Source organism: Agelaius phoeniceus, chromosome 9 (assembly GCF_051311805.1).
Source record: "Agelaius phoeniceus isolate bAgePho1 chromosome 9, bAgePho1.hap1, whole genome shotgun sequence".
In the NCBI taxonomy this organism is placed as follows: Eukaryota; Metazoa; Chordata; class Aves; order Passeriformes; family Icteridae; genus Agelaius; species Agelaius phoeniceus.
The window spans coordinates 263,893-287,855 of record NC_135273.1 but is presented as its reverse complement, the minus strand read 5'-3'; the positions used below and the strand labels follow the sequence as shown (position 1 = coordinate 287,855).

Below are 23,963 nucleotides of genomic sequence, written 5' to 3'. Positions count from 1 at the left end.
AGGAAATGGGGATGTGGTAGGAGATCTCTGCCACTTCTCTGTTCCGAGCTGGCCAGCTGGCAGCGGCCATGGGTGGCTGCATAAATGGGTGTGTTGCAGTGAGGGCGTCTTGGCTGACCAGACTGGATGACTCTAACAGGCTTACTGAACCTAAAATTGCCAAAAGTCATGTGTCTGTCTGTGTGCTCCCATATAATTAATGCAGTTTAGTGGGAGTGAATTACAGAAAATAATCTTCTAAGTAAATCAATGTTCTATAGCTTCTTAGCTTTTTTTTTCCAGTTTAAATTAATTACACCCTTGAAACTTGCTCTCCTGAAGTTTATAACCTTCTTTTTCTCTCTCATTGGGGTTATTTATCTCGTGATTAGACTGTTTGCTTTGCAGTATATAACTCACTGAAAGGCTGGGAACGTGTTTTCCACAGCTGCTCGAATTCCAAGTCAATGCACTTCCTCACATGTTTTCATGTGTAAAAAGTGTCTACGTGACATCATGAAATTTCACCCAAAATTTTAGACAATGCATGTACTGCAGTATTCAGTAAAAAAATGTGAAGCCAAAGGGCAATACAGGCTTTATAGTCAAATAGTAATGTCAAAATCAGTGTTATTTATTTTCATTACACAAAAATGTCATGTGAAAAAGTGAGACTTTACCCCAAATGTTACCGATAGTGCTTGGCGACCATGAAATTCCTAAAGAACAAAGGATTAAAACCATGAAAAGAGTGGCCAATGAGGGAGGATTTTTTTTAAAGCTATGAATAAGGAGATAAATGTGTACACAAAAGCTTGAAGAGTGTAAACAGTACAGAGGGAAAGGAATTCTTTCTGATTATCTAGAGTGCTATAACTTGGATATAATGGGAGAAAATTCAACAAGGGAAAGCAAAGTTACAGTGCTGACGAAGTTTGTAACTGTGAGGTCAGTTACAATTTCCAGTCTCCGTGTAACAGAAACTTCATCAGTTGGATCCTTCAGAGCTCACCTTTAAAAGTGCACACAGCTCTGGAGCTTTGCATTTGCAAATTGTGGTCGGGCAGTTTGGGACTTCTCCTGAAGCTCGTATGCAAAGTGATGGGTGCTGCTGAGGCCACACTGGGCTTTGGCTCAGTGAGTCTGTAACCAACATAGGAGTTTGCTTATCCAGCCCAAAGCCAAACCAGCATTCTGGCCCATAAAACCTAGTGAAATAGCTACTAGAAAATAATGCCAAACTGATAGAGGAAAGGGCAAAACCACAGGTTTCTGTGGTTCTACACAAGAAGCAGTGTTGGCCTTGACTGAGAATTTACTCCACTGCAGAGACCTATTCCTTAAAGCTTTAAAAGGAACTCTGTAGAAAGTAAAAGCAAATTTTAATTAACTGATTAACAAATCCTTAAAATAAAAATGTATATGAACTTTTAAAGAATTTTTTCAATCATGACTATCTATTGAATATTCTTATTCGGCTAATTATTTTGCTGTATTACCTTTTCTTATAGGCAATTAAAGAGTTTATTTTTCTGCCTAGGCAATTCTGTATTTTATTTTAAACAAAAATTGTAGCTAATCTGCATTTAAATCCTAGGTAAAGAAAGGATAGGGTGCACAAATTGCCACTGTACAGTGTGTTCAGCTACACAGTAGGCATTACAGATTGTACTGACATGGGGCTGTAAACAGCTTTCATGCAACATCATCTATCATGCCATGGTCGGTTACCTCACCATCATGTTATTTTATGCTTCCTGAGCCCTAAACCACCAAAGGTTGCCCACTGCTCAGGAGCTGCGCTGATGCCTGATCGCATGAAGTAATGAATGCTCAGCCAAGTGTATATTGTTTCTGCTTGTGCACTGCTGTAATTTGTTTATCTGTCTAAAGATTATGCAGTTGAAAATCCACAATTTTATGCTGCCTTTGTAAATTATCAAGTCGCTTTTGATGAATGTATCTCCACTTCCGATGCTGGTGGCATTATGATCTTGAAATATTGGAAAGTGCTCATGCATACAATGCAGAAGGTTATGTTTTTATATTTTTGGCAGACAGCCGTGCTGTAAAGTAAATCTGACCTTAAGCTTCCTTACTGCATTAAAGATAATTCAGTTTTAACTTTATAGTCCTAAATGCTACTGTTTATATAAAGTTATTGCCCAGTCAAACTTGACTGATTACAGATGAAAAAGTCTTGGCTGTTTCCTACAAAATAAATTAGTATCGCGAACTAGTTTAAAGCACATCTACGATTGCATTAGAGACTGGAGAGTGTGCAGATTACAGATTTAATTAGCTTATAGAAATTGTTTAGCACAATAAGAAATCATTTTGTATGGCAATGTATTTGTATTTATTCCTGAAGTACTGTGCTAAAGAATCAAAATAGCTCCTCCAAATCACGTTTATTGCAAACAGCAGAAAGATGAGTACATTTTATTATTCATTAAGATAAAAATGCTAAGAAGTCAGTGTATAAGGGTAAAGTTCAACACGGAACAAAATGAAAGCAATTCATAATGGAGACCAGAGGAATGTCATCCGTCATTTGCTGCTTTTCTTAAAATCCCTGAGTGCTTTTTTTCAGATGAAGAAATTTTTCTCAGAGAAATGGTTAAAGATTATGCTCATAACCTGAAAATAATCATTCATCTCTCTGAACATTTAAAATCCCCTATATGATGAAATCAAATGCTGTTATAAGGCAACATGGATTGCATTTAATTCAAAGAACATTTGTCTCACCTAATTCAATAAAAATTGTGTTGTTCTTAAAAAAGGACTGGCCAAATGTGCTTGCTGCATTTTGCAGCAGAAGCCTGGCATGCAACTACAACGAGTCACTCATTTCACTTAGTGCAGCGTTAGCCACAAATATTTCCCTAGGTCCCATCAGCAGGGAAGAGGCATAGAGATCTCAGGGGGTTTTTATGCAGGCAAAATGCACAAATTACTGCAAGCAGTACTGGGCATAAAAGTTCATTTTACACATTCTTTCTCTGGAGAAGCCAAGCCAAGATGTGTTAATATCACCTCATTCAGAAATTGGTTTCACCTATTTGCACAATATTTCCAGTGTTCCTTTCTGTGTGTGTAATCTGGAGAATTCTTGGACTGACTAGTGTTTTGTTGTTTTTTGTTTTTTCTTTAAACTAGTCAGAAAATGATGAGAAGATAGTAATATATGACCACATTGGGCCAAATGTCTGCATGGGGGATCACAAGGTAATTAAATTAAACATTTTAGTCTTTTATCTTCTAATTTTTTCATTAGGAATGAGAATGTATGCACTAGGTTCTACTAATTGTAAGTCAGCTACGTCTCTGTCCTGTTTTTAAGTAATACCTTGAAAATATTTCAAAGTTGAATTCAGCTGCAGTCAGTCTGTCTGTCAGTCAGTCTGTCTATCAGAATGGCTGCTTGTATGAAATCAACAGGATGGGTGCTAGAATGAAAGCAGGATACGATGCAGCGAAGAGGAGCAGCCATCTGTACACTTAAAGCTCTTCTAGCAGAACACAAGTGATTTCATGGGGTTATCAACGATGCTTTCAAAGCATAGCTTCAACTAGGTTGATGCATAGGTGCTTGATAGTAAAAGAATATATTGGCAGTTCCATATTCAAACAAGTGATAAAAAGAATATAGAAAAAGGATAAAGAATTATAAATAAATAAATACCAGTAGTTTAAATTAGTAAAATACCTGAATTCTGTGGTCTTCTTTGCTGAACATACCAGATGGAAACCTAAGTTTGAAATACAATAAAACAGAGTATTTGCTTTCTCTGAAAAAAGCCAATTGAGGAGTAGGAGGTAACCTCTGAAAGCCTATCTAAAACCAGCACTGAGGCTCTTGAATGATAATTCAGAGGGATAGGGGGTAATTGTATGTGTGGATGGATGTGTACTTGCAAATCTGAACTCACAAATGCATACCCCTATTTAATTCCATGGTCAGAGTTCTTGTGAGACAGAGAATTGTTTTCTAAGGAAAAATGCACTTAGGGCATTTGGTCCAGAATCATCCAAGGTTTTAAAACAGAGCAACTTACTAATTTATCCAGTAAACAAAAAGCTCTGGGTCAGCCAGTTCAGAAACAGCAGTTTTTGTTTCCTTCATCACGAAAGTGGTGCAGCACCGTTACTAAAGGGAGTTGTGTATGGGACCTGAACTTCTTCTCACAGAAATCTGTGGAAAGTTTTCCTTTAGGTTTCAGTGGGAGCAGAAATCTGTGAGGAGATTATGTTGTTCCTTTATGCATTTTGTAATTAGATTAATTCAAAAACTTGTTGCAATATTTTGTTTCCAGTCATAGAGATTTTTTTGTTGTATTTACTACTGACTGTAAAGAAAAAAAAAAAACAAAACACATATGTTTCAAACATGTAACTTCTATTTTTCCCTAACTTGCTGCAGCCTGTGTTCCTGTCCTTTCGAATAGCTGCTGGGGCAGGTAAACCTATTGCAAATGTGCACAAGTGTTGTGTCGTGCAGTGATGTGGTGGTAAATATCATCTTTTTTCTTTACGTTTCTATTACATTTTCTACATCATTTCCCCTGTGTTTATCTTTCTTTTTAAAAAAATGCCAATTCTGCAACAGGAAAAAGATGCCTACGAAGTGAGAAGATTTTCCGTGAAACCACACTGTAGCCAGGAGGGAAGGCAGCACACTGAAATCTGTAATCCTAACAGCTGTATTGATAAATCCAGTCCTGAGTGCCACATTTTTAGACTGCTGATCGTACACTATGCTTCAGCATCTGGACTCTGTTCAAGAGACGCCTCACATACCTCACTGTCTTGTATGTTCATGTGACATCAAGTAGAAATGTGGAATTATTTTTTATATATATGTCACAGTTCTGTTGCCAAAACTCTAAATAGACAGCAGAGATGTTATGTATTCTAGATTTCACAACTTTCAACTTTTAATAAGTGTTTGTCAATGTGGAAAAGCTATTTCAGCATATTATAAAGTTTTAAAGGTATCATACCCATTATATATCTTTACCACTTTGGGATTTTGTACATTGGATTGTATAGATAGAGATATTGATGGTTTTAAATGGTATTTTCTTTTTTGACCAAGGCTTATGGTTTGTGTTTTAGTTTTAGTATTTTGGTTTTCATTTTTTAATTTTTTTTCTCATTTTATTTACTATACTGCCATGTTACATGGTTTTTGAATCACACAGCAGCTGCTTTCTATACATACATATATATGTGTGTATATATATGTATGTATGTGTATATATACACAGATATATAAATAATTTATAAACCTGACCAAAACTTATGCTAAATATACTTTCCAATATGAATGCTTGAGAGTGCCATATCAGCAGTAAGTATTGGAGTCTTAGCAGGTTTAGTTAAGTGTACATCAACAACCAACATTTATATAATAAATAATATATAGCAGTGCCATCCTTGATACAGATATATAGCATACTATATAGCACATATATTAGCAGTTTCACTTTGTTACTCCTATAATCTCTTCTTTCTATGTAATATTAAGGATTGAATGTGAAGTTCTTAGCTAGGTTTGGGTGTAACTTTCCAGAATTTTGTAAACTGTTTTTGTCCGTCTTTTGTTACTGTTTTATGGTGCCATATTCTATATTGAAACAATAACAACACGGGAGAAGAAAATAATAGTCTGCTTCAAGTAGCAACGGTATTGGACACAGACTGTATTTATACAGTATTAAAGAAAAAAAAACTAAACACAACCATCAACCCAACTGTAAATTTTCCTGGTTAGTAGCTCAGTGCAGCCTACAATATAGTCTTGTTACAGACATTTTCCTCCCACCACTAAATACAACATTAAAAGGTGATTAGGGAGTCTGTTGATGAAACACAAATGTATGTTTTATTGATTTAATTTAGAACACTACAGAGTTCATGGACTGCACGATGGCATTAGATTGATGCTTGATTTTGGTATAAATCACTACCATTGGAAATGATTTGATGTCTGCTTGCAGAGTTTTCTCAACAGTACAGCCCAGTTTATAGCAAGTATTGTTGCCCAGAGGGTGTCTGCAGCTCTGTATTGTTACTGTGCCATGTTGCATTATAACCACACAGTAATTCTATTTAAGCGAACTCAACTCATAACTCTGAAGGCCTTTAGAAATGAGTACTCTGGTTCTCAAGCAATAAAACTAATCATGGTGAACATGGCTGTGTCTGCCCCTTTAATTTGGTAATTACAGGGAAATTACTAAATTGTTACATTTCTTATTGAGATACGTTTGACTCCACCAAGCAACAAGGGTATTTTTCACATTAAAACTTCTACGATAGGATGCAGTTCTGGTGTTAATCAAAACACAATACAAACCGAGTAAAAGCCACTGAGGAGCTGGTACGGGAGCCCTGATGAGAGGAGGGTGATGCAGCTTTACGAGCCGTTCACAGGATGCTAGTCCTCAGCAGGTCAGTAAATGTGCCACCATAAACTCCTTCGTGATTATCCCAAGTTTCAGAAGAAACCTGTCCAGCCGTTTCCAGAGGGGCCGGGGCCCCGAGTGCAGACGAACTCGCTGCAGCCTCCAGCCGCGGGCCGTGCGGGGCCCGAGCCTCCTCGGGGTGCATGCAGGGCGCACCGCTCACCTGCCGGGGTTGGCTACTGAGAATGCCCCGGAACTGAACCCTCCGAAATTCATGAAACGCAGCTTTGGCATTTTAACAGCCCCGGAGGCGAATCCGGAGGCGCGGGGTGAGCCGAGCCGCTCCGATGCCAGCGGACGCCCCGCCGCAGCCCCGGGACAGCCGAGGAGCGACGGGCTCTGGCCCAGCATGGGGACGGGTCCTGTCAGCTCGCCCTCTGCCCGGGGCCGTGTCCCCGGGCTGTCAGTCCTGCGGTGTCGGAGCCCCCTTCTCCCATAACGTCCCCTCGTTTCGTTTAAGAACTTGGGTGGGAATGGCTAGGCCCGAGCGCAGGTGCTTTTATCCAAACACTTCCCCTCAGGAGCCCGAACACCGGCCGGTCTCAGCGTGCTCACAGCCGGGCGAAGACTAGACCCTAAATTCGATTTATTCCCTCTGTAATCGCGGCTTAACTGGGCGCGGCCCCGCTCGGTGAGTAGGGACCTGCGGGACTCCACACCCTCCCCCGGGACGCGGAGCTGCCCCGGCAGGAGCGAAGGGAATCGGTCACGGTGCGCGGGGACACCGAGGGGGGCTCCAGGGGGAGAGGTCCGGGCCCCTTTCCGCAGCAGACCCGCGCCGTGCCGTGCCGTGCCGCGGTGGGTGACGGCGCCGTGCGGGGCTCGGCACCGGGAGAGGCCCGGGCGCTGCGGAAGGTGGCTGTAGAACCGTGCGCTGCTGGGTCCCGCACCGGCCGCTGGCTGCTAGTCACGGGCAGCAGGAGCGACTGCGGTGCAGCCGCTCCCGGCCTTTGCTCGGGCTGCGAAGCCATAGCTGAGACACTGGGAAAAGAGACGCTCTCGTTCCTTTAAAAAAAAAAATAAACAAAAGCAGAAAAAAAAAAAAAAAAAAAAAAAAAAAAAAAAAAAAAAACAACACCTCGCGTGTGCCGAGGGGGAAATGTGGAGTCTCGGGCGGCTGGGAGCGCCTTGGCGGCCGCGGAACCACACGGAGCCCGGTTCGGGCACGGCCGCAGGTGTGGGGCCGAAGCACGGCGGGAAGGCACGGGAGGGTGGTGGAGCTCGCAGGCCGCCGCGACGGATCTCAACAACCTCGCCCCCGGGTTTTTACAGAGGCCAGTACTCAGGCAGCGCAATGGGCTGTGTCCGGCCCCCATCTCCCCTCTCCGGAGCGGACCCTATCACCCGCCCGAAGCCGACGAGACGCTGCATGGGCAGTTGGGGCTGCACGCTCAGCGCCGGCTCTCTCTGCTCTCCGGGGCTGACGGGCAGTCCCACAGCGCGGGCCCGCACGCCGCAGTGACCGCGGCCCCGGCCCTGCCAGGGGGGCCGGGGCTCTCCCGGCTCAGCCCGCCGGACGCAGCGGCTCCTTTTCCCCTGAGGAGCAGCATCGGGCACCCTGCAGAAGCTCTGGTGTCCCCGGCCCCTGGCACAGAAATGCGGGAAGAAACTCACTAAAGGAGGTTGTTAAATAATTTATTGATTTATACAAAGTCTTTCCAACACGTGTGGAGACATTCTAATGTAAAATCGTGTCCATTTTCCTCTCGTGCTTTTTTGGGCATTGGTTTGGTTTTTTGGTATTATTAAGCATAAAATCCAGAGGCAGGAGAAATGCAACTGCCAAAACACTGAGGGACGGAGTGAAAGAAAACTGCCGTTTTTACACTAGAAATATACATCACAAAATCTGAAATTTACTATATACAAAGTGGCTGAGCTCGGACTTGGGACCCATAGAAAACATAACAAAACCTGATTGTTAGGAGCAGGAAATTAACAGGAAGACTAAAGGAAAGAGCGGGAAACCTTACAGGGGCACAAAACCCAAAAAGTTGAAAAATTTTCTCTGAAATTTACATCAATGGGAAAGAAAATAAATTCATAACTTATTCTGTAAAAAATATATACATTTCACATACATTTTAGGCTGTACAACACACCACTTCAAACACCCAGTTACACTCACCCCTGCCGCGCTGCCCGGTGCGGCCGTCGGCCCCGCGCCCTCACAGCGTATCCGAGCTGGTGCTGCAGGGGCTGACGAGGGACAGGTTTGTGGATTTGTGCTTTTTCAATAGCCTCGTGATTTTTTCATCGTCTGAGTTGGGGTCCAGGGGCTTGTTGTATTCGTCATCGTCCTCATTGTCCGAGCTCTCCTTCAGCTTCTCCGTCTCCGAGTCGTGCTTCTTCTTTGCCGAGGCCATTTCTGCCGCGTGTCTCTTCCGCCACTTGGTCCGTCTGTTCTGGAACCAAACCTGGGCACCGGCACCGGGCACAGCTCAGCCACGGCCTCGGCCCCGCCGCCGCGTCCGCCCCCGCCGCCCCCGTCCCATCCGCAACGCGGGGCTGCGGGCACTCGGAGCAGAGCCCGCCTCAGGCAGAGCCTCGGACGGCTCCTGAAAAGGGGGCGCCCCGTTGGGGACACCTGCCCGGCTCTACGGGGCTGCACGACGCTTAAATCAGCAGCTTCCCGGAACAGTCGTTTGTTGAAAACAGAATACAATAGCCAGGAAAAATATGTATTTTTGGCTTACAGTGCACCCCAGCATTCAGATGCACCTGTAGGCTTTGCTAAAAAATTTGCGGGATTACACCAGGTAAAGTTGTACCACTGGACATGATCATCGTGAAAAAGTGGCCCTTTAAAAAAATTACCTGCGGGGGGCTTTTTGTCGTTGTTGTGATGGGGGTTTATATTAAATATAATATGTCTATTTATTTTAAACCGTTTGCAGCACAGAGAGCTCTAAGCACAAAATAGGTAGAAATTACCCTAAAATCCATCCAAAATCGAAATGCAACTTAAATTCTAACTGACTCCCAGAAAAAAAAAATAAAAATCCCGGCATAATTGCGCGGTGTTCGTGGCTGCTAGTAATTACGGACATGGCAGAAAGCGGCCGCGGCAGGGAGCGGGAGAGGAGGGAGCCCGCAGGACGGACCTACCTTCACCTGGCTCTCAGTCATCCCCAGGGAGTAGGCGAGCCGGGCGCGCTCCGGTCCTGCCAAGTATTTCGTCTGTTCGAAGGTTTTCTCTAAAGCGAATATTTGCTGCCCAGAGAAAGTCGGTCGAGAGTGTTTCTTCTTGCCGTCCTTGTCTAAAACCATCCCCGTCTGAGCTGGAAGCGGAGAAAGAGCTGCGTCAGAGATAAACTCTGCACTGCCCCCGGCCCGTAGCCGGGCCCCGCCAGGCCCTGCGGAGCCGCTTCGGGTGTCCGCCGGCTCTAAAGCAAGGCTCGGTTCGGGACAGAGCCGGGACCGTGGAGACCAAGTGACCCGCACCGGGCCTTCCTGCCGCCCGCCCCGTCCGCCGGCTGGGGCCGCCCCGGCTCTGGATCCCAGGCCGCCTGCTCCCCGCGCCCTGCAAGCATCGGCCGCACTTACCGGGACAGGCGAGCCGAGGATCTCTCCAGGGAGAGCCTTGCACCACTCCCGGCCAGAAAATGGGCGGCCGTCCCGGCAGCTCCGCCAGAGGCTTCGGGTAGCGGGAGACGGCAGCGGGGCTGAAGTACATCCCGGCCGAGGCTGCCAGCCCGTTGATGCGGGGCAGCCCGCCCAGAAGGTTGCTGGCACTGCCCACGGGCCGCCCCAGGATGTCGCTTATTCCGTGCGGTGTCCCCAAGGGGAGCTGCGTGTTGAGTCCGCCCAGGGCCGGTGCCTTGAAACCGGAGGGGTTCTGCAGGGCGTAGGGGAACAGGGAGGTCTTCATCTCGGCCATGTTGTGCAGCGCGGCTAGCGGCGCACTGCTAAGGACGAATGCGCTCTGGCGATTAGCATCCATCTGTCCCACCGCTAACATCTGCGGGCATCAGCGAGCGTAGGTCCTCCCCAACCGCGCCGCGGCCGCTCCGCTGGGGACCCTCGCCGGGACCGCGGCCGCGGGCGGGACGGGCTCCTCGCCGCTCGCGGGATCTCAGCGACAGCAAGTGCCGAACTTTGCTGGGAACAGGAAAATCCCGGCGCTTGCCCGCCCGCTCCCGCGGCGTGCACCTCCGAAGTCCGGGCTGAAGAGCAGCGAAAGCCGAGCCGGGACAGAGCGGCGAAACAACAGACTGGGAGTCCCGAGAGAAGGAGCCCCCACCGGCGGCGCGTCCCGGCGGACTACGGGCAATGCGCTCCACGCGCGATCCGGCGGGAAGGGGATGCGGGACCGGCAGCTCCACGCGTCGCCCCGGCCGCGTGTCCGGCGGCCGCGGGGACGCTCCGCGCCGCGCCCCGCGCGCAGATAACCGCGCGGGCACCTGCGCGCCCCGCGCCCATTGGGCGGCCACCGCCCCGCGCCGCCAACACCGCCCAATCGGCGGGCGGCGCGCGCCTCCACCCCGATACGTCACAGCCGGACCGAGCCGTGGGAGCGCGCGGGGCTGCACGTGGCCGCGCCGCGCCCGACGGGACCCCCGCCCCACCGCCCCGGGCCCGCCCGCCCGGCCCCACCGCCCCGGGTCCCACTGCCCCAGCCCCGCCCGCCGGGTCCGCCCCACCGCCCCGGGCCCGCCCGCCCGGCCCCACCGCCCCGGGTCCCACTGCCCCGGCCCCCGGCCCCACCGCCCCGGCCCCACTGCCCCGGGTCCCACTACCCTGGCCCCAGGCCCCACCGCCCTGGGCCCGCCTGCCCGGCCCCACCGCCCCGGCCCCACCGCCCCGGGCCCGTCCGCCCGGCCCCACTGCCCCGGCCCCAGGCCCCACCGCCCCGGGCCCGCCTGCCCGGCACCACCGCCGGGTCTCACTACCTCGGCCCTGCCCGCCGGGTCCGCTCCACCGCCCCGGGCCCCACCGCAGCTCCCGCCGGCAGCCAGCGGCTACCCCGGAGGCGGCGGCGCCCCCCCCCCCCCCCCCCGCACTCGCCGCGTCGGGCCCCTCCCGCCGGGCGGGGTCCCGGTACGGAGACCGCTGGCGCCTCATCGAACAACCGGGCAATGACCGCGGGGCCCCGGCGGCTGCGCTGCCCCGGAGCACTGAGCGGTAATGCCCGCCCCGATCGCTGTTCTTTCGGGTAATCGGCTCCGTCTTCCGCTGCTCAGCGACCGTTCCCTCGCGTTAGAGCCCAACGTTTTTAAAGCTGTTGTAAAAAATTACCTTACGCCCTGTGAAGAACTGTTTAGCTCAACTTTGTTGACTATTCTGAAACCCACTGGCGTTGCAAAGGCTTCCTTCATTCCTCCCTCCCTCCCTTCCTTCCTTCCTTCCTCCTTTCCTCCCTCCCGACCCGACGTAGGGGTAGAGCCCCTGGTCTTTAAAGGGAGAAAAACTGCTGTTGGATCACCGCGGAACCAAGCTCGTTCGAATAAATAAAATGACCAGAGATATTCCTAATCGAAAGCACAATTCACTGACAAGAAAAGAAGAATTTGGATTTGAGGCTTATACAGAAAATAATTCCGGAAACAGGGTTTATAGCATGTTTTCCGCTTTGCAGCTGCTTTCTCCTACGGGTTTGATACATTGCTATCCAAGGAAAATATAAACCACAACAAGCGGGGAACTAAATATTTTCAAAGTGTTCATAAAGTAAACATGAATCAACTTGATTATATCGTAACAATTACTAAAAGCGTGGTCCTTGGCATGTGGTCATGTCAGTCGTCAGAATCGTTTGCAGGTGAACAGGATTTCGTTTAATCTGTAACAAGACCGTAATGTCAATGTAGGTCAACTTTGGGAAGTAATTATTTGGGCTCGTCCATGGTCTTTGTTTTCAATGGCTGGAGTTACGGGATGTAATAGTCCGTGCGTCTCGTTTCGCGCATCCTTGTAAAAAGCTTTACGTACAAACGTGAGATTTAAAACGACGCTGCGCTAAAGGTTTAATAAACGACTTCGTTGCTTTTCCCTCTGTCTATTGCAAACATCAGCAGCGGAGGGAACAGTCACGGTGTATCGGGCTTTGTGAGGAGAGCCTCATCAGCTCTGTGCAGGCTCGTTCCCGCGACGCCTGCGTGCGTTGGGAAGGGGCTGGCAATGCCACCTGCTCCCTCCGCCTCCGGCGCGGCCCGGGCTCACGGCGGCTTTGAAAGCTGCTCCAGGTGGCCGCAGACGGGGCTGAGCGGCCCTTCCGGAGAGTCGTGGCTTCAGCCGGCGATCGGGGACCGGGCAGGCAGGTGCCGGCGCGCAGCCAGCTCGCGGCTCGGCTCGGCCTCTGCCAGCCCGTGTCCCCCCGGGCGCGGACCGCCGGGTTTGCTCGCGTCCCGCCGGTCTGCCCGCCCCAGAGCGGAGCTGGGGCCAGCAGCGCCTCTGCCCGCCGGGCCCGCAGATCTTGCGACTGTGAATACCGACCCCGCGGCGCTGAGCGGCTCGGTTCGGCTCGGCTCACGAGAGGGACACCTCCCGCCCCGCCCGGCCGGGGATCAGACACAGGCAGCCGGCAGCCGCTCACCGCGGAGCGGCCGCGCCGAGACGCTGCTTTCTTGCGTGGGACCGATGGAGCAAGGTAAGCGTGCGGCCTCCGCCATCCACGCTGCGGCCGGGCGACACCGACCCCCGTCCGCCCTTGACGGGTACGCTCGCCGCTGGGCTGTCGTGCCGCCGGTAGCCGAGGGCCGTGGCGGAGCGCAGTGAACTCCCGTGCGCCTGCCGCCTGCTCCCGGGCACATCCGAGGGTGTCCGTGTCCGTGTCCCGCCGCCGCCAGGAGCGCGCCGAACTCGCGGCCTCAAGACCGCGGTGGACGGTGGCCCTGCGGGGGCCGCTACCTCGGGACCCTCGCCCATCGGCGTACGGGTCCCGGGGGCAGAGCCAAAGCCTCCCGCTCCATCTAAAGCCGCCCTCGGAGTCCTGTTGTCAGTTTGTATGTTATCAGTGACACTTGTTGCACATTAGTGGTGCGTTTGTCCATTTCACTGACTTTCCTGAAATCTCATACTCTCGTTTTTCCACGAGGAAATATGTGGGGTTTATTTCTGTAGACCCCGGGGAGTGATAAATCTGCTTTTGCGCCTGTTCTTCCCATGAGGTGTGGCACCGAAAGAGGAGACCGCGGGCAGGCATCCCTTGGTGTTTCCGCTCCCCACTCGCGGGCTGCTGGCGAATCCTCTTTCCGCCCCGCCGCTCCCTCTCCCCGATGCTGTTGGGTCCCAGGCGCTGCCAGGCTGCTCCGGGGCCAAGGACTCCCCCTTAAGCAAACCCCGTTCCGGGTGTAAAGCTCGTTCCCCTCGGAGACATCGCAGTGGCCGGGCAGTCCTCGGGGAGACTGCACCGGCCGCTACGCGCGCCCTGGCCCCGGCCCGGGCCCCGGACATCTGACTGCTCGCCCCCGGGCCCGCAATCACGCCCGGCAGCCTCTCGGAGTGGTGGTCTCGGTAAAATAATCGGGGATACCGTTCCGAAGAGTCAGCGGCTCATCGGCTGCCGGAGCACTCGCTTTCTCTGGTGCTTCCTGTGGCCGAGCAGAAGTTACTGATGGAGGGCTTACCCGAGCAGATATAAACCAGCTCGAGGCGTTTCTGACGGCCAGTGCGGGCGCGTTGTAGCGCGTAGTCCGGCAGCGCTGCAGCTCGTCCCGTCGGGCGGACACGCCACCGGCACTGCTCGTGTCGCCGCTTTCGGAACGCTCATTTCGGCGGAGGAGAGCAGGGCCGGGCCGCGGGCAGCGCGGTCACCTGCCGGGCCCCCCGCGCCCTGCCCGCGCCCCGCCGGCCGGCCCGGCCTCCGCCGCGCCCCGCCGGCGCCCCCTGCCGGCACCGGGCCGCTGCACCGAGCGGGGCCGGGCCCGCTGCCGCCGCTTCCCTCCGAGCCGGGTGTGCTGGGCCCGGACGGACACCGGCGCCGGGGCTCCGCGGGACTCGCGCGGGTGCCCTGGCGCTGTCCCTGCGCAGTCCCGGAGCCGTGACGCGCCCGCGCTCGGCGCGCGTAGCTCCAGGCAGGGCACAGCACGAATTCCCACCGTCTGAAGTTAATGATCGTTTTGCTTTGCCCGACATCAGTAGCATTTCTTGCAAACGACATAGAAACAAAACTGATATCAGTAACATCAAATTCGTCTGGGACTTAACGCATTCCAGCATACGAAAAGAGGAGCATTGCAGGAAGTGAACCAGAATTAAATACTACGGTACAAATAACTTCAGACAAGTTTTGTTTAACCTGCTTTTTTTTTGTGTGTGTGTTTGTTTTTTTGTTTTTGTTCTTATGCATACAGCCAATGTGCCTTTTCTTGTAGCTTCTGTGCAGCTGAAAATGTCTGAGAGCTTGTGGACTAGAAGAAAATAAGTCACTAATAGATCCCCCCACTGTATTATACATTATTCCAAAGTGTAGCTGTAAAGTCCATGTAGAAACAGAATGTTTGAGGAAGCCAGAGCTCAGAGCAGCTCGCATCACAGGTTTCCTTTCCTGGGTTATTCTGTGGCTAATGGAGGTGCCAGTGGAGGAACAAGGGAAATTTTACTGTTGCATGGAGTTACACACAGCAATAGTAGGAACAAGAGGAAAATCCATGTACTGGCCCTGTGATGATGCTGTCTGCTTGTGTTCCTGGCAGTATGGATGCTGCTTCTTCACAGCTTATCCAAAGAGATCCTTGTGTTTAAAAATAAGGGGTATTTTTGTCTAATAATGTAGTCATTAGAAAACAAAGTCATTTTAGACTAAATGATCTTTGTTGAAACATCTGCATAGGATGATGTATGTTCTGAGAAAGGCCATATTTAATATTTTCCATTATGATCCTTGGCACAAAAGGTAGGAATCTGCTAATGGTGCAGAGCTGAGTGTTCATAGTCTAGAGCAGGAGCAAGAGAAACTGGGTGACCTTGAGAACAGCGTGACAGAAATGTGAAAAAATGTAAAAAATCTATTTCTAACTGATGTCTTCTTGGGAAGCCAGTTAACTTCAGCTACCAAGCACAAGGATGAGACCGCTTTTTGGTTCTTTCTAGAAAGAACAAAAACAAAAGGCTCAGTATGTGTTGTATCTTGTGACTCTCCAAGGTTTTAATCTCTTTATTGGGGTGGAGGGAAAGCTATATGTATACATCCTTTCAAAATAACTTATTCCTGCTGAAGACTAGAGTGAGATTTTAGAAGTATCATGAGGAAGTTTTCAGTGCCTCTGTGTGAATTGGTACGCTTTGGATTTTAAGCCACAAGTTTTGAAGCTCTGGCAAACATGAATTAGGTTTAAGGAAAGCTTCTGATGCTATTATCATCAATCATTACTGTAAATATTGATGGAAAGTAGCATGAATACAGTTTTATACATATTTTTAGGGCAAAAAATTAAACAGTATTTTTGTAGGTGAAACTTCTGAGAGATTTAAGATAAGCAGTTACTAGCATTAGTTTTGTTCTCTTTTGTGTATCTTGACAGGCACACTTGACAAGGATATGGTGGGCAGGGGGGGGGATGATTTTTTGGCTTAATGTCCTTATCAAAATGAAGGGCTTTTCTTACCCTAGTTGATCTAGGAGTCAGTTTATGGTGGACTGAATTTTTGGTGCAGTTTTCAGTTGATCACTGGTATTACTGAGATTCCCCGGACTTTGATTTTTTCCCCCTCTTTCTGGGGAAACCCTCATTTACCTGTCCCTTTTCTTCTGCCAGTGGCTTAGATGGTTGTTAGCATTAAGAGCATTGAGCTTTTAGATTGTGTTAAACTTAGTGTCCACCAACCAACCCTTTCCCACTTCACTTGTTCCTCCAATGCTGTTCTTTTCCTACTTGTCTCCACTCTAATGGTTTGTCCTTTTAATGAGAGAAGGCTACAAATTATTCTTGCTGAGTAAGATAAGCCCTTGTGAGCTCTATTTTATCTAACCAATACTGGGAAGTCATTTGCCCTTATTTGTATTAAACAGATGTATATACTTTACCACAAGTCATTAGTGCTATAAAGAGTTGCCTTCCTATTGATAGCCTGGATGGGGGAACTCAGAAGTAAGTTGCCAACAAATAAAGAGTGTGCTTATAAGCACTATTGATTCTCTATGAGCCAAAGAGAATTGTTTTGTTAGTAAAATTCTTCCTGAATATGTGAGAATAAGAAAAAAGACAAGGATTACTGAAAGCAGAGAGGACTGGGGTATGACTTGGGATGAGAACCTTATGTTGTTTTTCTTTGAAGGGTACAGTCTGTAAAGACAGGTGACCAAAATGTGACAGCAATTTTTCTGGCCATCCTCAGCAGTCTCAAAGGCAATCCTTAGAAAACTGAAGGGCTTCATATGGCACACGATTTCAGAGTGATCAGAGTTCCCCAAATCATCATGAAAGAAAATGAAAGTATCATTTGCATAGGAAATGAAAGACTGGTGCGATTCAAGTTCCTTTTGTCCTGTCTGGGTTTTGCAACAGTTTGAAAATGCTTCTCTGAGCTGTTTGGGGAATATTTCAACCTATGCTGTTAGGCAGCTATTAGGAGCCAATTCAGGAGCAAGTAAGAAGAGGAGCAGCGTGGTTCTGAGCTGTAGGACAGCAGAGTCCATTTACTGGGAGTTGGAAAACCTGTGGATTACTCAGATTTATGATGCTTGTACTGTCTTGTATGTTCTTCCATATTCACACAGCTTGCTAAAAATAAATATTATTTACATAGCTGTTTTCCAAGACAGATAATAGGACAGAACTGGATGGACAGCAGGATGAAGCTACAGTACAGTGGTGTTCTCTGTGGAGCCACGTTCAGTGGTAGGATTTCCATCATCTTCAGTGCACATATCCTAAGATGTAATTTATATTTTTAAGCTCACAGGCTATTCCTTTCAGAGTATCTCAAAAGAATAACAAATTAAATTTTTACTTCAGCTTTGACAAATCTTTTAAATGTGGTAAGTTAGAAGATTCTCCTGGTGATGTCCTGATCTTCCTCACATTTTTTTTAAGAAGACATAAAACAGTGATAAATGGTGGGCATACATCAAGCATTTGGTTATACAAGACAAAATATTGGAATTACCCTGACTGTGGAGCAGTAGATCAGCTAAATAATATCCAATTTTTATTGTTACTCTTAGTAACAACAAAAAAGTATTATTAGACCGATGCACATTAAAGATATACTGTGTATTCAGGAAGATGATTTCTTCAGACTAAAATGACAGTATGAATTCAGAAAGTTCCAGGTTATATTACAAATGCATCATATACTGCTTTCTTTATGCAATTTTCCTCATCATTAAGACATACATGAATATATCTAAGAAAATTCTATGGTATCTGTGGGGGGTTTGGTTGGTTGATTGATTGTGGTTTGGACTCTGTTTTGGTTTTTAAACACCTACCTCACGTTTTGTTCCAAAAAGCTCTTACAGAATTCATTACGTCTTCTCTTAGGTTTTACCTTCTTTTTTAGATCTCTTTCCCTCTATTGTTTTTTGCTCTTACATTCAATGATGATGTTATTTAAGGGTTTTTCTGGAGATTTGTTACAGGTATTCCACTGTATTTAAAAATTAAAGAATGCTTTTTAAATATCAGGGGTTGTCAAAACACTCAAGAAAATAACCTTTCTTGGGAACAGAACTGCTTATGCTGTGATTTGCCTTCCATATTCACCCAGTCTGCTAAAATTAGTATTATTTAGAGCTGTCTTTCTAGGGAAGAACAATAGGACAGAATTGAATTTGCACCACCTGAGGGCACTGTAATACTATTTACTTTAATTTACAGGGCAAATATTAAAAGAGTAGTGTTTGAAATAGTCCCAATTTCTCTTCCTCTTATGATTACTATCAACTTCTAGAACAAGCATACCACTGAAATGAATCAATATCATTAATAAAGAAAAGATGTGTTGTTGAAGGCAGGTATCTTGGAAAGAAGATCAACCTTTTCTCATGTCATTAACATTTTTTCCTTGTACCCACTGTAGAATGATGGTAATTTTAAATACAATGCTATTATTATTTTAAATGATGTGTTACTAGTGTGGCGGTGATTGCTGTATAAAATCATGGAATCAGTTGGATTTAGGTTGGAAAAGTCTTGCAAGATCAGGGAGTCCAAATGCTAATTTGGACTGCAAGTCCAAGCACCCCTGCATTCTCCACTGAACTGCACTCCTGGGCTGCAGTTCTGGCTGTTTACATTTGCTGCCTCTCGTCCGTGTGCAGGGAAGTGCAGAGCTGAAGTAAAAGCACCCAATGATTTTGTTGTGTCCATGTACTTACACTGCTTATTCTACTTAGCTGGAATCAGAGTCACTGACTGGTTTGGGTTGGAAGGGATCTCAAAGATCATCGAGTTCTAATGGCAGGGAGTGCCATGGGCAGGGACACCTTCCACTAGACAGGGTTTTTTTGAGAAGATAAGAAGGTGAGAAATAGGAGCAGTAAAAACTCCCTACATGGGCACTCGTGATGTGGCTCATTTTCTCTGTCTTGCCAAGTTTACGTGCTCTTTCAGCACTTTCTAAACTGCCATCTCTCTCTTTTCTTTGTTCTTTACTGTTATTCTGTCTGGTCTCTAGTAATTTGATTTCACCATCTTGTTATTTTCCCTGCTGGTGCAGGAAGAGGGTCTCCAAGCATCGTTTAAATAAGAAGGGCCCTGTGCAGGTCAGGAGCTTCTCTGCAGGAAGATGTGCTGCCAGAGGTCACAGCTTTTAGCACTGGGCACTCCTCCCTTCTTACACACAAGAGGCTGAACTCTGCCAGTGTATATTCACTTGAAATCACATCCTGGAGCCTTTTTGTTCCCTTTATACAGCATGAAACACAGTGAAACCTTCATGTCAGAAACTAGATAGTATTTAGAATTTTGTTAGAATAATAACCAAGTGCGTTTCCACCAGAAAAATGCCTCAAAACTGTACTTTTTCAGTTTGGTCATTTCACCAATCCAGGAGTATGTTCAGGATTAGTTATATAGATAATACATTCTATAATGACCAATTTGACAGACATAAATAATACTTTTAATTTGTGTATGCTAATTGGATTGACAAGGGAATGATACTGTTTCTTTTGCAGTTGAGAACAGAAGGGAATGAGCTCAACTGTGCTTGGCATAACAGGATTTCTTAGAACACATAGTAGAAAACAGAAAGTTGTGTCAGATAATGTAGTTTAAAAATACACTGGAATAACTCACAGAGAAATTATCCCATATTAAAGAAAAATGAAAGTAGAAAAAGGATTTAAAAAGCTTCATTTAAAGACAACTCTACCTTTAAAAGGCATGGTATGTACCCTGTATTGGAGACAGGAACACATATATAGTGATTTAAGAGATCTTAGCTCTTCCAATAAAGCAATTCCAATAAAACAGAAAAAGACAAGGACATTCTCTGTAACTAGTCCTGTTGGTTTGTATGTCTTAACTTGTCTTTATAGATACTTAAGTATCTTGAAGCAGTGAGATTTTCCTTCCTTGAAATCTGACCAGTCTAATACATTACTTTATTACATTAAGGTCATCAATATCAAATATGTTTGAAATATATTCCTGAAATCTGACCAGGAAGTTAGTTTTTGCTCTAGTGAGAGAATGAATTACTCTGGAGAGTATACGTGCTGTGTTTCACAGCAAGTGTTTATGAATGAAGCAGATGTTTAGGCAGTTTTATTTCTAGCAGATTTTTTTTATATGTGATATTAGCAAACACTTTCTAGTGATATTCTATCAGCATGGAATGTAACTTTTTTTTCTATATGTACACTCTGTATGTGAAATCATGAGGCTTAACTTTACTTTCACAAATTCTAATGTGCACTTTCTATCCTCTCACATGCCAAATGACCAATACCTCTTTTTTTCCTTTCTGGCATTAATTTTTGCTTATTTGACATCCAATTTGCCAAATGAATTATGACAGTAATCCTTTCTTCTGTGCTGTTGCTTCACTTTATGCCACACTATGTATTCAGGTTTTCTGAGGTCATTCTTCTCCTCTACTGCCCCTTGTTTTGGTAATGAAAGACAGGATTTTTTTATACTGATTAAAATAATTCTGAATGGTTTAACATTCATTTTAGCTCAGATAATCTGAATTGCAAAAAGTAAATGTATCTTGTAACCACTTATGCAGAATGTAAGGACTTTTTATTTGTTGATGATATAGAAAAACTCTGTATGAACTCACATTTGGAAGGAAAAAAACTACTAACAAGACCTGTTACTGGAACAGGGGTTAAAAGACTGAGAAGCAGTACTTACAAGATGTCATGGAAAGAAGGGTTCGAAATTACCTTTTCAAAGGGAGAAAAAATCGTGGAAAGATAGTATAGTTGTTTCTTTCCAAAAACAAACATTTAGAAAATGTCTACTTCAATAGGAAAGATAATTAGAATGGCAAATTAGACATCTGTAAATGTGAAGGAGGCAGAAAACATAATGCATTTTGAAGATTAAACCCTTTTTTTTCTGTACATACAATATTTCTCTTGAAGTACATATATCTTAATTTATCCACAGAATAGTAAGGCAGAGGGAGATGTGCTTAGTGCTTGCTGTTAGCGCAGTTAATGCAGAAATATCTTACTCAGTGTATGCACAACCAGCAGATTGGAGGGGAGAGCCCTGTGCTGTCAAAGGTTCCTCTTATCAAGGGTTGCAAGCCCGCCTGTGCACCCTGGCCAGCTTCTAGCCAGAGTCCCATGGCTGTGTTAATGCCAAATCAGAGCTGTGAGAGCTGCTTGCTGGTCATTTATCAGGTTGCAGAAGTGGTGAATTTTTTCCTTGCATAAAGAAGCTTACTTTGTGCTGGATCTCAGTGTTACCCTGACTGTTCTGACTCTTCTTCTCAGCCTGTGCTTTTTGCATTTCCCTGTGATTATATAAGAAAACTGTCTACTGGGGTGTAATACTTCTGGTAGAGAAGTCAGCAAGATCAGGACAGCTATCTTTGTGCCCTGCCTTTCACTATGGCAAATTCATAGTCACTCCGCCCTGCCTCCTTGCCTGAGAAAGCCTCATTCCCTCTCTCAACACCTTTCCTTTGCTTTTCTCTCCAGAGCACTGAGTAGCAGAGGTGATGCGGAATTTCTCACACAGGATGTCTCAGGCAGTCTGAGTCTATCTGCAAGTTCTCTGCCTGTGCTCTGAAGCAGCCTGAGCAGTTTCTGCTGTTTTGGAGCTGAAGGACAGCTCAGCAAGCCTCTGCCTGATGTGACCCTGGCTCTCCAGGCCGGTGAGCAGCTCTGGCGGTGCCTCCCCGGGCTGACCCCTCTGCTGGGCCAGAAGGGAGCGAGCGCTCAAGGGCAGCGTCCCCACAGCACGAGGAAAAGGTGCTGGCACGGGTCCTTCTGTGTATCCTCACCTCTTCACCCCCTCTTTGCCCTGATTTAACTGGACTCACTTTTGCTGATAGAATTTAATGGCATTTGGATCAGTATAAGCCTTCATTTAATGGGCTGCAAGATATGCAAACTCTTTATTTAGGGCTGCAATAGATACTCTTGTTTAAAAAATTAACCCTGAACAATCTGAAGCATACAGGGACAAAAATCTGTGACATTTGAGCTAGAAATAAGAGAGTCACTGAACTGAGAAGTGATTGCTCTTTTTTCATGGAGCTTTGTCTATGATGAAGTGACATATGGCTTGATTTATACAGGACCTAAAACTCTCTTAAAGTAGTATCTCAGAACATTTTATTTTCTTCCCATAAATTCTCAGCAATAAATGTTCCATTTCAGTACAAATACAAAAATAAAATTTATTTCGTAAAACCTAATTCAGATGGGCAAGAAAATAGATAAAAGATGTTATGCCATCAGAAAAATCCAATCACAGGCAATTATGAACTCCATTGACACTGGAGGAAAGAAGATACGTGGATGATAACTTCTGGTGCATTTCAAAAGGAAGTACTCAGGAATTATTTCGATGTTCATTAAAGCACCTGCAAGTGTATTCAGTTTGCAGAAATGGAACTTATGTTCAGATCAGCCCTACTTGGGGAAACCATCTGCAGAGATACTGAAAGAAATTATTTACTGATAGGGCAAAAGAAATAAAAAAGCCCCTTTAATTTTTCAAATTTAAGGTTGTTTTTTTTCAAAGAGAGCAGAAAGAGATAGGAATGTTTTATGTAGGATCTTGAATACTCTTAATAATATCCAAAATTGCTATTTAGAGCAGAAGCACATATTAAGTCATGTAGAATCAAGTCAGGATCAGCTCTTAAAATCCATATTTGCAATTAACTTTCAGTAATGCCTCTATTCTTACTATTCCGTTAAATTCCATCAATTTAATCAGAGGTTGGATGACGTTAAGCAACAAACTGACAAATTCTGCCAGCAAAATGATACAGCACGCACAGTTCTTCCTGTCAGCAATGTGCAGTCATGTCTTTTTACCGGCTACCTGCCTAGGCTACAGGAAATGTTTTGGGTAAAGATAGATTCAGTCGTTGGTATGAAGCAAAACCTTGGCTGCTTTTGTTTCTGTTGATGCTGAATTTCAGTTTTTAGTATTGTAATTATATTTAGAAGGCTTTCAGAACATTTTTCAATCACCAGCTGATCTAAGAAAACAGGACTACTCAGAAGATGAGCTAAAAGTAATGCATTTTGGGGCTAGAAATTAGCAGCAGAACTTCTCTGAATATGACATGTATATAATGAGAACCCATGTGTATTGCACATATCACTACAGCCAGATGTATGTTATCTTTACATCAGTCATTATAAAGGCCTCTGAGCAAGTGAAATATTTAGAACATTTATTTTCATTTATTGATTATCTGAGATCGTTAGGTTGATTAAGAAAAAAATAACTGCTTTGCAAAGAGACAGTGGGATCTAATCTTGTGCAGCTAGAGGAAAGAAGTCCCTAGGTCAGGTTTTGCTCCCTGTTGGTTCCATGTGTGGCCTTATCTGTTGGTTTCTGAAGGTCTGTAGAGAAAAGTTCATCCATGGAGAATTCTTTGGGAACCACCCGATGAAAAGGGTCAGTACAATGTCAAACATCCCATTATTTTGATTCTATCACTTACAGTCGGCTTTCCCGAATTCCTGTAAGCTCTCTGGCTCACCAAGGACAACTCTCTCTCACCGGGTAGCCTTTCTTTTTAAAGTGATGGAAGTGTGGGAGGCTTCCAAGCAAACACTGATGTTTTTCCCAGCGGAGCAGGGCTGGGCTGAGGGGTATTTCAGCACTGCTGGCTGCTGCAGGAGGAGGAACCTTACTACAGATAAAGGCACAGCTGCAGTGAGAGAGAGGCAGTGGGCAGAGAGGGACAGAAGTTGCTCTAAGAGATATTCTTGCTAATCCCTCTTCCCACTTTCATTCTGCAGCACTAAACTTTCCTCCAGCTGAAACATTTTTTCCTCAGTTATTATAGGAGAGCAGAAGGAGGGGGAGTTTGTTCACACTTCTTTTGGAGAGAGCAAACATCTCCTTTTAATCCTGAATATTATTTACAGGTTTGAAACTCCAATATTATATATTATTTTTGCTGCTGAACGAAGTA

The 23,963-nt window shown here is 46.2% G+C and overlaps 2 protein-coding genes across 4 annotated transcripts in view; one reads left to right on the top strand and one right to left on the bottom strand.

Annotated features, from left to right (window-relative positions):
• Window positions 1-6,178, top strand: part of INPP5A (inositol polyphosphate-5-phosphatase A) — a 186,143-nt gene extending 179,965 nt beyond the window's left edge. The window contains exons 14-16 of one of the 3 annotated variants that reach the window (XM_054637446.2): window positions 3,142-3,210; window positions 4,406-4,442; window positions 4,592-4,792. In XM_054637446.2, coding sequence (XP_054493421.1) covers window positions 3,142-3,210; window positions 4,406-4,442; window positions 4,592-4,641 — 156 coding nt within the window. In that variant the 3' untranslated portion in view covers window positions 4,642-4,792. Of the gene's footprint in view, window positions 1-3,141; window positions 3,211-4,405; window positions 4,494-4,591 lie in introns of all 3 variants that reach the window. The other 2 variants (XM_054637447.2, XM_077182754.1) reach the window with 2 other exon arrangements.
• A 1,888-nt stretch (window positions 6,179-8,066) lies between these two features.
• NKX6-2 (NK6 homeobox 2) lies at window positions 8,067-10,823 on the bottom strand. The gene is made up of 3 exons (XM_054637465.2): window positions 9,999-10,823; window positions 9,561-9,733; window positions 8,067-8,869 (listed from the first exon to the last, which is right to left on the bottom strand). The coding sequence occupies exons 1-3, from the start codon at window positions 10,411-10,413 to the stop codon at window positions 8,621-8,623; spliced, it is 837 nt and encodes a 278-aa protein (XP_054493440.1). The 5' UTR covers window positions 10,414-10,823; the 3' UTR covers window positions 8,067-8,620.
• Between the last annotated feature and the right edge of the window lie 13,140 nt (window positions 10,824-23,963).

What these genes read in the sequence shown, in the direction of transcription:
- NKX6-2 (XM_054637465.2), bottom strand. Translation starts at nt 10,413, where the DNA reads ATGTTAGCGGTGGGACAGATGGATGCTAATCGCCAGAGCGCATTCGTC. An exon ending in TCCTCGGCTCGCCTGTCCCG is followed by an intron (nt 9,734 to 9,998) that starts GTAAGTGCGGCC and finishes CTCCGCTTCCAG; the next exon opens with CTCAGACGGGGATGGTTTTA. An exon ending in TGACTGAGAGCCAGGTGAAG is followed by an intron (nt 8,870 to 9,560) that starts GTAGGTCCGTCC and finishes GCCGGTGCCCAG; the next exon opens with GTTTGGTTCCAGAACAGACG.